The sequence below is a fragment of the Hippocampus zosterae genome, chromosome 20, assembly GCF_025434085.1.
Source record: "Hippocampus zosterae strain Florida chromosome 20, ASM2543408v3, whole genome shotgun sequence".
NCBI lineage: Eukaryota > Metazoa > Chordata > Actinopteri > Syngnathiformes > Syngnathidae > Hippocampus > Hippocampus zosterae.
This window is the reverse complement of record NC_067470.1, coordinates 8,746,917-8,760,904: the sequence shown is the minus strand read 5'-3', so window position 1 is coordinate 8,760,904 and position 13,988 is coordinate 8,746,917. Positions and strand designations below refer to the sequence as shown.

The 13,988-nt window shown below is 42.7% G+C and overlaps 2 protein-coding genes and 1 long non-coding RNA gene across 3 annotated transcripts; 1 reads left to right on the top strand and 2 right to left on the bottom strand.

Moving 5' to 3' along the window:
- The first annotated feature begins 297 nt into the window (after positions 1-297).
- Positions 298-11,654, top strand: mcmdc2 (minichromosome maintenance domain containing 2). Its single transcript, XM_052054516.1, has 15 exons — positions 298-485; positions 567-697; positions 798-857; positions 1,132-1,327; positions 1,407-1,529; positions 1,689-1,790; positions 3,184-3,312; positions 4,527-4,764; positions 5,073-5,278; positions 5,343-5,509; positions 5,574-5,750; positions 5,820-5,959; positions 6,207-6,316; positions 6,399-6,601; positions 11,533-11,654. Exons 1-14 carry the CDS (start codon positions 389-391, stop codon positions 6,563-6,565), a joined length of 2,043 nt encoding a protein of 680 aa, XP_051910476.1. The 5' UTR covers positions 298-388; the 3' UTR covers positions 6,566-6,601; positions 11,533-11,654.
- On the bottom strand, positions 6,603-9,102 carry LOC127593250 (uncharacterized). The gene is made up of 4 exons (XR_007960349.1): positions 8,946-9,102; positions 7,685-7,729; positions 7,451-7,506; positions 6,603-6,761 (listed from the first exon to the last, which is right to left on the bottom strand). It is a non-coding gene; the product is annotated as an uncharacterized LOC127593250 (long non-coding RNA).
- On the bottom strand, positions 9,723-13,969 carry LOC127593247 (transcription factor 24-like). The gene is made up of 3 exons (XM_052054565.1): positions 13,211-13,969; positions 11,440-11,850; positions 9,723-10,721 (listed from the first exon to the last, which is right to left on the bottom strand). The coding sequence occupies exons 2-3, from the start codon at positions 11,839-11,841 to the stop codon at positions 10,602-10,604; spliced, it is 522 nt and encodes a 173-aa protein (XP_051910525.1). The 5' UTR covers positions 11,842-11,850; positions 13,211-13,969; the 3' UTR covers positions 9,723-10,601.
- Between the last annotated feature and the right edge of the window lie 19 nt (positions 13,970-13,988).

Genomic DNA, 13,988 nt, shown 5'->3' with positions numbered 1-13,988 from the left:
CATTTATAGTTAGTATTGTTATAGTCTTTGGGGTGTGAATTGGCAAAAAAAAGTTAAGATAAGTTGTGTAAATGTGAACATTTACCTGCTTGTGATCGTTTCTGATGACGTGCCACTACTTCGGCGGCGCTCGGGTTGGTTTACCGTGGAAACGATGTCGCCTAGAACGAAGGTTTTGAGAAAACTTAAGCAAGTGATGGCATTGAGATTAAAAAACGTATTTGAAAATGACATGCGTGAATGAAAGTAAATTTACTTCTACTTCGGCGTCCAGTTTTGATGACGTCACTACATTTCTCCCGCTATTCGAGCCTGGTTGCCTTGGAAACTAGACTTTCACTAGCGACAGTTAGATATTTTTTTAAGTTCGACTTTTTAGCAAATATAAATGGCCAACATATTAACATTAAAAAAATCAATTCTGTCCTATCTTAACACGAGTGGCGGCCTGAAGAAACTCGCCAAAGACTGCGATTCCTTCAACGGTAAATTAAACTGAACCTCGGAACTTAGGGACTTACACCTAGCTTTGAGCTAATTAGCAGAATTCGTTTGCTTTTTGATAGACCCCCAGCACAACGAGGCCGTGTATCGCTTTTGTATCACCGTCAATCCTTCTGATGTGGTTGAGGTGGACCCTGAACTGGGCGACTGCATATTACACGACCCCCAGCGAGCCACTGCCTTGTTTCAGTCTGTAAGGGAGGCACCGGCACGAATAAAAATGTCCGCCCACTGACGCTGTAGCTGCTGTGTAGTATTTCTCATTGGTTGATCCTGGTTATTTCCTCTTACAGGTTTGCTTCATGGCCATAAAGAAAATGTCACTTATTGAGAAAATACAAACAGAGTGCCAGGTATGGGAATACTTGTCTTTAATAAGGTAGCACATTCCAAGAACCTAGTGGAGTTGATCTTAACAACACTCCAAAGTGGTAAAGCAGAAAGTGAGATATTGATTCTCACGAAGGCATTCTAAAAGTAACACACACACACACAAAAAAAGAACGCAGTATGATGTAACTGAACAGTAGTACCTCTGTATTAAAAAATAGCTTGTTTTAAAATTCTCTTAAAAATGTGCAAAAGATATTTTGAAGTAAATACAAGTTGTTCTCCGCTTCTGTTGAGGTGAACGTCATTTTGAAGCTGACGCATCTTCCTCCATTTCCCGAGTATGTCTTGGACTTGGCCCGTTTTCCTCGCATGCGTCACAGCATGAAGCTCGTCCTCATGGAAGGCTTGGTCATCGCTACCACAAGGGTCACTAAATACACCCGGGGGGCCAGGTTCCTATGCAGTAACGACCGTTGTCCCTTTTCTTTGGGTAAGGGGTTCAGACTATGCTGTTGTTGGACAAACTACGTACTGGATGACTGAATTTTCACTGCGCTTGCTTGCTTTAGGTTTCCACACTATTCGGGTTCACGCGCCTGGAGCCACCGAGTCGGCAACTGTGAGAAACGACTTCATTTGCTTGGCCTGCACCTCACCTCTTAGAGAGGATGTCAAGTTCAGAGTGTTGGGAGGTGCGTGAGAGAGAGAGAGCGCGCTGGAAACTTCCTTACCAACATTTTAAGCTCTGTATATTAGGGCTGGGTGATATGGCCATAGAATAAACTATTTCTTTATAAACATAAATTAATAAATACATTAACATTTGAATCAAACTTTTCTCCCCTTTGCAGACAAGCAGCTGGTGGAATTGATCCATGTCGATGCACTCAACGTCCTTCGTGCCCCTCAACAGACCTCACTCAGATACCAGTCGGTCACACTGTTCCTCAGAGGTAATTGTACAGCATATACATAAAGCGTCCATCGATTTGTTTTTCTGGGTCATTTTAGAGTTGGTTTCGGTTGAAATATCACAATGCCTTGTATCTTGCCACAGATGTAATTATTATGTTTTCCAGAGGAATAAATGTACAGTCAAAGTTCCCAAGCTGTAAAAGGCGAGTGTGCAAGCCACTGAACCACTAAAAGTGCAAAAAAAAAAAAAAAGTGGAGCCCAACCACAATGTTCAGGAAAATATGCATGCAAAGTCAAACGAAACATGGCAAGAAAAGCGTGATGATAACCAGAAAAGCGCCTGTCTGCTCAGTAAAATATGAACTTTGCAAGCTATAAAACGAGTCATTAGAATGGTTTTATTTCACCATTTTAGGGATGATTGGGTGATGATTCCATTTCGTGTGTTGTGGATAATATACTGCCAAAAAAAGCGCAGAGAGGTTCTTTTGTGAAAACCTGGAATCCGAGGTCACTTCTTGTGCATGTTCCATAACAATAAAAGTACAGGAATTTAAATTTCCAATATATGGATGTCAAGTGTATAAACTACTAAAGCTAAGCTAAAAAGCTACACAAGCTAAGCTAAAACTACAGAAAAAGTATTTACAGCCATATTGTCATTTTTCTGTAAAAATATACTAAAAAATCCCCTAAATATATTTCTATCAAGACTTCACAGCAAGGGAACCTAATTCGCTGACGTTATTACTCTAGAGAAAAAAAATAACACAATTTTGGAGGTTCCGCTGTACAGTGATGTCATTGTTTCGGGGGAACAGTAAATCAAATGAGCCCCGGTGAGTTGCGGCGGATCAGCTTTCGTTTGCGAAGCAAAGACGTGCCCTAAATTAACCGGCCAAACATTTACACGGCTGATATTTGTTTGCAAAAACCTCACCTCATCCATTACGTTCACTCCCAACACTGAAAAATGCGATTTTAATTTCTGCTATTTACACACAGTCACGTCGGTGGAGTCCGCTCATTAATATCGTCCGGCTTTTGCTAAACGAAACTCACTTCGGAAGACAGACTTTGCAGGGGGGGGGGGGGCGTTCAAATAAATAGACGTCTGCGTCTAGGTATTAAGTGTTTCTGCCCCCGCTCGTAACGCCGTCCAACCGCTACCCCTGGGGGAGGTTTTGCAAAAACTCAGCGGCCCGGATTAACATATTCTGGAAGCGAATCCACCGGCTTCCCGTTACTAACATGTTAATAAGTGCAAGGAACACTCATTTCGAAAAGCACACAGCCGAATCTTTGTTTCGAAAAGGGCCTCGTGCCCGTGTTTGTCTTGGCATTGGCTGGCATGGCATGCGAGTTTCTTTCTTCCCTTTGGGACTGATTGCTTTGTTCCACCTCCCCGACTCCCTTTCTCCACGCCATAGATGAGCTGTGTAACGTGATGAGCATCGGTCATCTCTACCGAGTGATCGGCATACCTGCGCATGTGCACCGCTCGCCCAACGTCACCTGGAGCGTCGAGGCCAACAGCGTCCAGCCTTGGGAGCCGGAGTGTAAGGCTGGCTGTTCTTATTCGAATCCAGTTCAAATGCATACCTGCCAACCTCTGCTCATAACTGTCCTTATAAATAATTACGATTCCCCTTACAAAGCAACAAAAACCCGTAAAACGGTTTACCGCGCATGCGCACATCATGCTTTATCAATCTGACTACGCAGCGATGAAAAAAATATATACGATTGAGGATTACTTTTGCTTGTTTGCCGTGACAATAGTAGCGATCAACGACGGCATTGTCGTTGGCTACCAGCAGGTGAGACGATCTGGATTTGAGCCAAAATGGTCTTTGTGAGATCAGTTCAATATAAACATATAAAAAAAAATAAAAACAATTCGGGTGGACGAGTACAGACACCGGCTTGATTTGAAGTTAGCGGATCCGCGAGGAGTTTGCCGTTCCAGCCACCGATACTTAGGGCAAAAATAAAAAGCTGCTATACCAAATTTTCGTTTTTAATGAAATTTTCAACACCACCCAGTATCGGTACGCGGTATCGGTGAGCACTCAAAGTGTGAATACTCGCACTGATACTAGTCTGAAAAAAAAGTGGTATCGACAATCTCCAATACACTCGAGAAGCCAGTTATTATCTACCTCTGGCGAAGTGATTATTTGTTGTCGCCTTTCCTCCCAAACAAATAAAGTCCAACAATATTCACATTCAACGCTCAATAGGGATGGTGACATGCTGCGACAGAAAAAGTTGGTCCGACTTACTTTTAAATGTCTTCAGTTTTTCTTCCCATGGGCCCATTCTGCTGTATTGAAGTGCGGGTGCACGTTGGGTTTGCGCATGGTAATCAAAAGTCCAAAAAGCACATATAATCCATTAATCAAAGAAACTAGCCCGGGGCACGATTGGCAGGTCCACGTTTTTCATCCAAACTTTGTTTCCCAACATGCAACACACGTGTCCTAATGAATGAACACACTCCCAGTTGTGACCCGAATTCAAAATATTGGCCAGCAGGTGGCGTAGTTGCTCAGTTTAAATTCGGTTCAAGCCAAATTTGGGCTTGAACATACTTTAAACTCATGTTTGACAGCGCCGAACTACAGTCTCAACCCCGCCTAAAATTTTCATATGTATTTGCCAATGCATGATTGTGTCTGTAGGTTTCCTGGCTTTCCTTACTGAAAAGTTTCTGCCATTTTTTAATATTCACAGTTCCATTCAGGAAATATACACTCATTTGTACTCGTAGATCCACACGATGTCAACAGTAAATTCAAGGAGCTGCTAAAGGCAACCAGAGATTCTCCTTGGAGGTTTTCCGCCGTGCTCGCTCACTGCTTCGGTCTGGATGTGGTTCCTCCGGGGCTCTTCAACACCTTGAAGCTCAGCTTGTTGCTCAGCTTGGTGCAAACCGGAGCGGATGCCAAAAACACAGTATTCAACTTGGATCTCTTGGTCACGGCAGACGACAAGCTCATAGTTGACAGGTAGAAGGGTCCGAATGACTATTTTCACACGTTGCAATCATCCTAGATTAGGAGATTGATCATTTTGTTGAAATACACAGCACCTTCTTTCGATACAATACAAAAGGCCACATCTAGACTGTTTTTATCCTCAACGGAAAGTATTTCTGCATTTACGACGCAATTGTGACCCTCTTCGTGTGTCCGTTATGCTGCCACCTGGTGGCCAAAGAACACACGCCAGGAGCCGCGCAGCGAATAATCATAAAGATCAAATTGTTCCAGTGTTGTCACGGAACAAATTAAACATCACCCGACTTACTTGCCAGGTTGATGGCATACGGCTTAAGCTTGGCCCAACGCGGGGTGCGGCATCCGGCTTCGGGAAAGCTGGTTGCGTCTCTCTCCCAGGACGAGCATGGGGCAGGCACCGCCAATATCCATGCCGGCTCCGCCTTGCTGGCCACCGGTGGCATTTGCATGCTGGGAGATTTGAGTGGCTTCAGAAAGGACAAGCTGGATGACATTCAGTCAGGTAGACCAAATCTGCTACGATTTGACAAAATGCCTCCCCTTGAAATCACACACCGGTGTGTCAGTTTTGGACAGCCGTACGATGTCCGTGTTCATCCCCGGCAAGAAGTATGGCGAGGATGTCGACCAGCGGCTTTACTTCCCCGTCATGTGCAGCTTCTGGGCCCTCACAGACTCCACCCACCCTCCTTGGCGATCTGCGAGGGCGCACGACGCCCCCATGGGAGCAGCGGTAAGCGCCACTTGGATAACCTGACTTGAACAACTCAGAGCAGCAGATTCTTCTTTGCGGGTAGGACATGGGTGCGATACCGCCTCAGCTGGCGGACAGTTTTGGTCTGGTGGTTCAGTGCGTGGATCACGGCGGGAAGCAGTCGTTTGCACAGGCCGTCCACACCCTGCGGCAGGCAATTCACCCCGGAGAAGATCTCTACCCATCCCTGCCCAACTTCTCCGATCAAGAATACAACGAGGTGAGGCAACGCGAGAATCTCACGCCCACCGATGCCTTGACCTGATTTTTCACCCCCCACCCACCGCAGCTGGTGACCCATGCGCAAAGTCTGAAAGTGGACCTGAGCGCCGGCGCGCAGATGATGCTCCACGGTTACTACATGGCCGGCCGCGTGGTCCGCTCACAAAGGCACAGCGTCAAAATGTCGGTGGCTTCGGTCAAATTGTTGTAAGCGGCCGTTCTCCTGTAGAAGCTTCCAATGTTCAGAAGATTTCATTTCTGGGATCTCGAAACCAATTGAAACCTGCGGTATCCTAAGATCCACTTGGTGGCAGAGCTCTCCCCAGTGATCCACAAACGGGTTCTCGCGAAATCTTTTTGCACGCGTGCACAGTTCAAAGAAATCAGATTGTCTGCTTCATTTACGACATTTTAATTTGTACAAAAGTGATCCTTTTCACGTTTCTTCTAACAGGATCTCGTTAGCAGAGGCCCACTGCAAATTAAGCCTGCGGCGGCAGGTACTGGAGGAAGACGCCGTGATTGCGGTGCTCCTCTGCGAAAATTCGGTCACTCTCAAGCACGGTGCGCTACCGCATCTCACGATTGCAACGCAAGTCCCCATCCCCGCGCGATTCAACTACACCACCACCCCCCCTCCCCGCAGGGGCGTCTGTGCTCGTTATCCCGCCCGATGCCGTGTTCCCCGGTGAGCTGGAAGATGCGGATGGCTTGCTCAGGAGAGACAGAGCTTTGGGCCAACTCCGCCAGGACATCCTACGCTTCATCTACGCCTACGCGCCGCAAGCGGATGCCTGCGTTGCAGAGGAGTAGCGGACCAGCGACTTCGCTAAACAGCAGTTCCAAGAAGTAAGCACCATTACAACAGCCATTTTTTTCACAGGATTTATTTTACGGAAGGATAAACGGCTCAGATAACCGGTAGATATTTTAGGGCAGCATGTCACAGTTTGAAATACATACCCGAGATGAACAAAATGTCCCCTTTCCGTTTATACCGCTTCTTTACCTGTAAACAGAAAATAGCAGGTCACTTTCCGAACGCGAGGCAATTGAGCACATCTACAATGTTGCCGTTTTGCACAAAATTCAGTCGTCACAGTGTCACCACCCTTTAGTCTGACGGGTAAACGGCAAAAAGTGAACTCATCATTACAAGCCGTAACAAGATGCGTTTGACGCGCCGCTTCCTCGACCAGTGGCCCTTTATTTTCTCAACTGCAGAATGAAACGCCAGCCGTTATTTGAACAGATGCCTTATAAGTTTGTGAAATTCGCAAATCAGATTCAAGATGTTTTCACCATTGTTTACGTACCACTATTTTAGCAGTCAATTACATTTGAAAAATGTGTCATGCATTTTCTACCCCTCATAAATCAATCACAAATCATGCAAAAACAATCTTAATAAAAAAGAAATAAAAAGTGTTGTGATATACCCCCCAACCCCAAATTCTATGGTATCTGCTGCTTATTCTATTGTGGATAAACACCATCTTGTATTTCAGCTTGACAGATGCCAGGGTGGCTGGAGAAGTGACGTGCGCTGTGTAATATCTATTTTAAAAAATATATACAGTACATACACATCTACTCATATTTGTGATGTGGCATTCGGTTGGAGAATAATTTGGGCAGAGCATCGATTAATACGGAGGCCACTGGTGGAGGAAATGCAAACATTGACACTTTTCTTACCGGAGACAAAATGGAGCAAACCTTCCGATTTGCATTCCGTCAGGGTCACCGCTTATCTGTAGTTAAAAAAAAAAATCAACTTCATACTGCAATTGTGTCTGTGCATTGGGACATCTATTGATCGTTCAGTCATAATGGTGTCGGCACTCTAGTTTCTGCTGGATGAAAGGAACTCATTATTGCCGACATCTAGACCGGTGAGTTAGTCTGGAATAGTTTGAATAATGGACTCACCAGACACCGTAGAAGATCACATTTCACAGCTGTCCATCTGATTATCTATTGTCACAGGAGGGCAGAGAGAAGAAGTCATATTACTTTTATATTAATTGACAGTAACTCTCTGTAGATTTGTCCAAATGGCCCACATCTTGCAGCGAGTGATTCAGTTGTCACAATCTCACCACTCGTTTGTCTGATGGGTAAACGGCGAAAAGATGAACTCATCATTTTACGCTGCAAGAGTGGTCACGGTTTGAGTTTCAAGCACCTTTTTGAGAGCCCCTATAAGCCGAAGTTTGGCAAGAGCTTCGCGTTAACGTCTCCTGCACAATTATGTGACGCTTATTGTAAAAATTGACCCCCCCCCCAAGTGAGATCCATTGATTAGCAGAGGATGCACTGACAGCATTGCCAATACCACTGATGGATCACCTTAAGGTCAAAGTGCCCGCCACGACACAGCTTGTGAGTAAGAATGGCACAAAGCATCCGACGCCGAGAGTTCAAAAATGGGTCATCACCTCTGCAGAGACCTTGCATCCTCTGGTCCAAAAAAAGCAGATAATGGTCGAGAGGCTACAACCCCTCTGTGCAACTACAAATATAGACACTTTTCATCTGTCGAGTCGCATGATTAATAACTCTATCTCAAGGGAGTCGATGCAAGCTTCAAAAAGACACAAACTTGACCTAAAATCAATCAAAGCTTTCAAGAGGACATCATTGACCTGGTCTGTTATTAGTCATAGTCGACTAGAATAAATGTAATAATTTAAAAACAAAATCAAATCAAAACAATTACGTCTGTGAAAATATTTATAATGACGGCAAGACCACTCGAATTGAGATTGTATTTTCACATGTATGATTTTACTTAAAACATCGCGACTGATGAAGTGGAGTTGCATTCGAAACATGTTTTTAGACAGGATTTAAATAATTAAAATTTTTATACATTTTTTGTGGGCCCCGCTATCCCTATATACACCGTTTCCAATATTGAACGAACTTACGAAACAGCCCGCATTGTTTTGTTTTGAATGAAATCCTGTAACCTTAGTTTTGGTCATGGAGGTGGTACTTGAAAACCCAAATATCGGGAACAAAAAACACTTGATCATGACCTAAAATCTGAAACGAGCTTCGCTTGTCTTCCACGTGGACAGCACGCGAGATGCAAAGCTAACATGATACAGCTAGCCAGCGTCTCCAGCCTAATAATGAAATAGCGTAGTACATCCTGGCTACTCCAAACCAAGTCGCTTTGACTCACCTTTGCACAACCACGCACACGTCTCCACTCGGTCGAAGAAACCACCAAAAAGTCATCATTTTGTTGCTCTGGGCGAGGAGCAACGAAGAACACCCGTCCTACACCTCTCGTCTTCCAGTCCAAAAAGAGAGATTTCCGGTCCAGAGGGAGGAACTTCCGCTCTTGCGTCGTGGAGATCATGTAGCGCGCTAGCACGTTAGCATCGATTGCGCTCTTGATCTCGGGAGCTGGCGTTGATTTTGATTTTCAAATACAGTACGAATGGAAAAAAACGTGACAATTATAACACGGAGAATGTTTAATAGCTTCGAATTATTTCAAATCATTCCCATTATTTTATAACCTATATAGTATCAAGTAAAATATTTTTGTGAACATCAATTCTTTAAAACATACAGGTATATTATAAAATGTATATCTTAGAAAGAAAATTATATTATTGTTATTTATTTAAATGGAGATTTATCTATTCCTTTAAAACAATCACATATTTATTCACAAAACGGTTAGGAATTTTTAAAAATTGAAAATATTTTTGAACATAAATCGATTAAAATGTCCAATTTGTTTTAAAACATTAATTAAGTAAAAACATGTTGCAAAAACATTTGCATCATTCAAAATTCATTAGGTGAAAAAAAATTAATGGACAATAAAGTTGTATTCAATTCAATTCAATTGGAACATGGTTTATTTTAACAGATTACACAAGTACCACTAGTTGTGATTTGCAGGCTCCTCCTTGTGGTCTGTGAAAGAATCGCGGCCTAAGTATAGTTTAGTTGTCTTTAACCTTTAATACATTTCAGTGTGATCTATAATGACTGATTGTTTTTACAATTTTGATTTAACCTTTACGTGCAGTACACTTGAGTTGGATCTTTAAGTGCAGTTTACATAGTTTCCTATATTTAAGATGTTTAAATATATACTTTTTAGAAAGAAAACATCTGCTGAAAGTATTTATTGTGGGGTGGTAGGTACTTGTCAAATGTTGTTTACATTCATACTTTTTTTAGGGGGGGGGTTATTATTTCCTACCATGAAACACATTCATTAAGCGACATTTATCCTCTTCATTCTATTATTAAGGATCTTTATTTGTAACCTGATGCAACCAGTGAGCCATGTTTCAGTTATTATTGCTCTTTACTTCTCTTAAATAGCCTCGATGGAGTAGATGATACAATTTTATTCCATCCTTTTACAAATACCGTCTCTCCAAGCATGCACCATGTATTTAAAACAAAAACAAAAAACTGAACAGGAGGGAACATGAGACTGGGAGCCCCCTATTGTTGACCCTCTGACAGACCACTTGACATGACAGATGTTAAGTTATTCACACATGCATTTTAGTGCAAATGTCTCAAGCTGGAAGTGCACACTCCAAGCATGACGGGGTTCATTATTATTACAGTCAAAAGAGCAGACTGGAGAGGTTCTGGAGCCTCACGATACAGACAAAGACTGAAACGACAACACTAAGGAAAAAAAAACATATCACATCATATATTAATTTACAGCGTCTCCCTATATAGATACAAGTGGAATAAACGTGTCTTTTGGTACCACTTATGCAAATGGCAACCGTGTGGATGAGTTACCTTGAGTGTCTTGAAAGGCGCTTATAAATGAAATGTATTATTATTATTATTACTTTGAGCTGGATGAGGATGATGATGATGATGATGGACCTTGGTTCTCAGGTTCTGAAGGATTGTTCAGGAAATGGCCGCTCGCTCCCACGTACAGTCTGGACCTCATCGGCCATTTCTGGTATGGGGATAGTCAAGACAACTTTGATTAGAAATTTCATAAACACAAATGAGAATGACGAAAATGGTAAGATAACCACGAACAAAACTGTCACATTTGTTTTTTAACGGCGAGCCTCAAAAGTGCCATACATGCACTCTACATTCGTTATATTTAACTTGTTAGTTCAATAAATGTCCAGAACTGTTTTTAAAGTTTCTTTGAAGGTCAAATTTTTAATTCAACTTTGGTGTGTTATGTACATCAAATAATGTTTATTTAATAATTTCCAGTCATTTAAGAGCAGTGCAGTGTTTTACAACGATATTCAGTGTACTATTTAGGAATAAAAACGTCTTATGAGTGAACACTTAGGCCTATAACACTGCTGGCCACGAAGGTGCTGCTTGGAGAGACAAATCTTTTTTTCTCAAACGCTAATTGGTGTAGAATGTTTTAAGAACCGCTGCTTTATTTATAAAACGACTATTTGATTATTTCCAATAAACACATTTCAGAGTTTTGTGGTGATTTAAAAAAAATAAAATTAAATCCCGAATTGTAGTTTAATTACCCGTGCACATCAATGTGAAGAGGGTAATGCCATCGACATTATGAAGTAAATATGACGGAATGATTTGGTAAAAAACAAAACAAAAAAATATACTTGTCTTTTTGACTTATTTCGTTCAGAAATAAAACTGCAATACGTAGCCCAAATGGTTTGATGTCTGACCTTGACCGGGTGCAAGTAGCCTTCCCCTTTGAGCGAGTGTAACGCCTCCGCGTGCTTTGTGCTTTCTCCTTCGTCGGCGCCTTCCTCCTGCAGAGTTCGAGTCAAGTGGGCAATGTAGGTGGTGGCCAGTATCAACACGTCCAGTTTGGACAGCTTGGTGTCGGGAGGCACCGACGGCAGCGTGCGTTGCAGTTCCAGGAAGGCGTTCCTCAGGGTCTGTACGCGGCTCCTTTCCCGCGCCGCGTTGGCCGCCGCCGGCCGGCCCCTGCCGCCTCCTGCGCCGGCCTGCTGCTGCTGCGGAGGCGGCGGCAACCGGCCCGCCGGGCTGGAGCTCGGGCTGTCGTCCACCACCGTCACGGAGCAAGTGCCGCTGTCCATTCGGTGCGTTTGCCTCCCAACCATCTCGCTAAGCTTTACAAGTTCAATGACGCGCGTTACGTGTAGTTACAAAAAAAATATGAAAAAATTAATCGCCCCCTCAAAATAACGTCAACCAATAGCATAATTGCCGAAGCACTTTCGACTGTTTTCGGAAAACGAAAACCTACGACACATAATTCAATGACCTCGATGTCGAAAAAATTTACACACCGACAAGAAAAAATATATATTTTAGGGAATTGGTATTTTATCTTACTGTTATTGTGACAGTATGTTCAAAATGACTTGGGCAATTACGCTATTTGGCGAACGGTACCGAATTACATGTAACAAAAAGTTAAAATGTTCCTCTGGGTCCGTTTGGCCCGTGACGAAAACATGACATTCGTTTTTGTTTCAAATGTTTGTTAAAATGTTTCTATGGAACTGCAGTGATGTTCCTTGGTCATTTTGACCCATTAAATAAAAACGAATCTTCGTAACATGTTGGGAAATTCTCATTTCTCTATGAAATATGCATAATTTGTCGTTGGTAGATGCTTTGTGTAAATACATCTTAATTTTATCTTGATTGAAAATGACAAAACAATTTTTCAGGGAACGCAATAACGTTCTGGTCAACACATTAACTGTACAACTTAACTTTAATGGCTAGATATGAAAGCCAAAAGGCTCCTACAGCATTGATAAAAAAAAACGTTTTTAAGTGATAAAATAACGTGAACTGCTTCTGGTCAAACTTACTGACTTAAAAGTGACAATTTTAATTATTTGACTTCGTATTACATTGTTTGCACTTAGAATGTGGTGTAATCTTGACTACATGAGGGGAGCAAGGATGATAGAGGTCTATTTGACCGACAACAAAGCAGAAGAGTTACTCAACAATTGCACCAAAGAACTACTTTTAAATGTTTAAAAATGTCAAGTGGGCCAGCCAGTTCTTCAACCTGGCTTCACTGCGGGCACGATACTGTATGACACACCGTCAGACTTAACTATTTATTTTAAAACAGGTCAACTTCTTTAATCTGGCTGCATTACTGGAGCAATCCCATATGCCATGGGTCAATTTGACCCACAGGAGAGTTAAGTATCCTTTCATGCAAAATAACTACTTTTAACTATTAGTAATTCACAACAAGACCGTCGCACGAACCTCGCCGCACTACAGAGTAATATGATATAATGCATCAATTTGACCCGCTAGAGTAAAATATCCTGTCATGTAACTACTTTTAACTATTCAAAACTTGTTCTCTATCCTGGCTGGGCCACTGTAGCGATACAAAAAAGGTGACATGGGTCAATATAACCCATGACTTAACAGTAGGGTTAAGAAAATAAACTTTGCGTCAACGGCATGTTCATAAACAGTGTCAAGACTCACCTCGAGTTCTCCGAGCAGGCGTCATGAAAGACTGCATACCCCCCCAGGAAAAAAATAAAAACACCACAAGACCCCGAATTGTCTCAGAATAGGGATGTTCCACCCCGCCTTATGCGGATTTCACGTACTAATTCATCACCTTCCACTGACTTTGGACTACTTTTCCTCCTCTCTCTCTCTCTCTCTCTCTGCTTGTCTGTGTCTTGACTGGCGGCTGAGTTTCCTTCCCTTTTCCACTCTCACCGCTTTGGGCCACAGTCCCACTCTAATTGGCTACCTTTGCTGGCCTATCAGAAAATGGGCCCTTTTTGGGGGGGGGGATGAAAGGCCTGTCTGTCAAAAGGCTTCTTGCAGTAGACCGTGAAGACAAGCCGAGAAGGTGAAATGCCAAAAAAAAAAAATCTTTTGCGGAACGACAACGGCACCGGCTGCAATCAACAGTGAGGAAATTCTCCCGAGGCTTCTTAATGAAGCACTCTTGGGATGGCGTATTAATGAAAGCAATTAGTCATCATAGGCTTTGTTGAACTTAAAAAAAAAGGGCCCAGTATATTCATTTCATTCTTTCATAATTGTAATATAGCCGTTGGAAGACTTTTTTTTCGTCATAAGATGGGCCCTACAGGGAAAAGGGATCCATTTTGTTTTTATAAGGACTAGTAAAAGTATCCTGCGGGGGGCCGCTTATTCGCCGGTTAAGTCGAGGAAGGTCAAGTAAGCTTATTTGCCTAATTATACTGTCTCCATTTTGGACGCCTGTGCCTCAATTTGCCATTTA

Bases quoted from the DNA above. Each gene is read 5' to 3' on its own strand.
- mcmdc2 (XM_052054516.1), top strand. From the start codon at position 389: ATGGCCAACATATTAACATTAAAAAAATCAATTCTGTCCTATCTTAAC. The intron at 858-1,131 runs GTATGGGAATAC...GCTTCTGTTGAG, and splicing joins AAATACAAACAGAGTGCCAG to GTGAACGTCATTTTGAAGCT. The intron at 3,313-4,526 runs GTAAGGCTGGCT...TTGTACTCGTAG, and splicing joins CCAGCCTTGGGAGCCGGAGT to ATCCACACGATGTCAACAGT.
- LOC127593247 (XM_052054565.1), bottom strand. From the start codon at position 11,841: ATGGTTGGGAGGCAAACGCACCGAATGGACAGCGGCACTTGCTCCGTG. The intron at 10,722-11,439 runs GTCAGACATCAA...TCCCCATACCAG, and splicing joins GCTACTTGCACCCGGTCAAG to AAATGGCCGATGAGGTCCAG.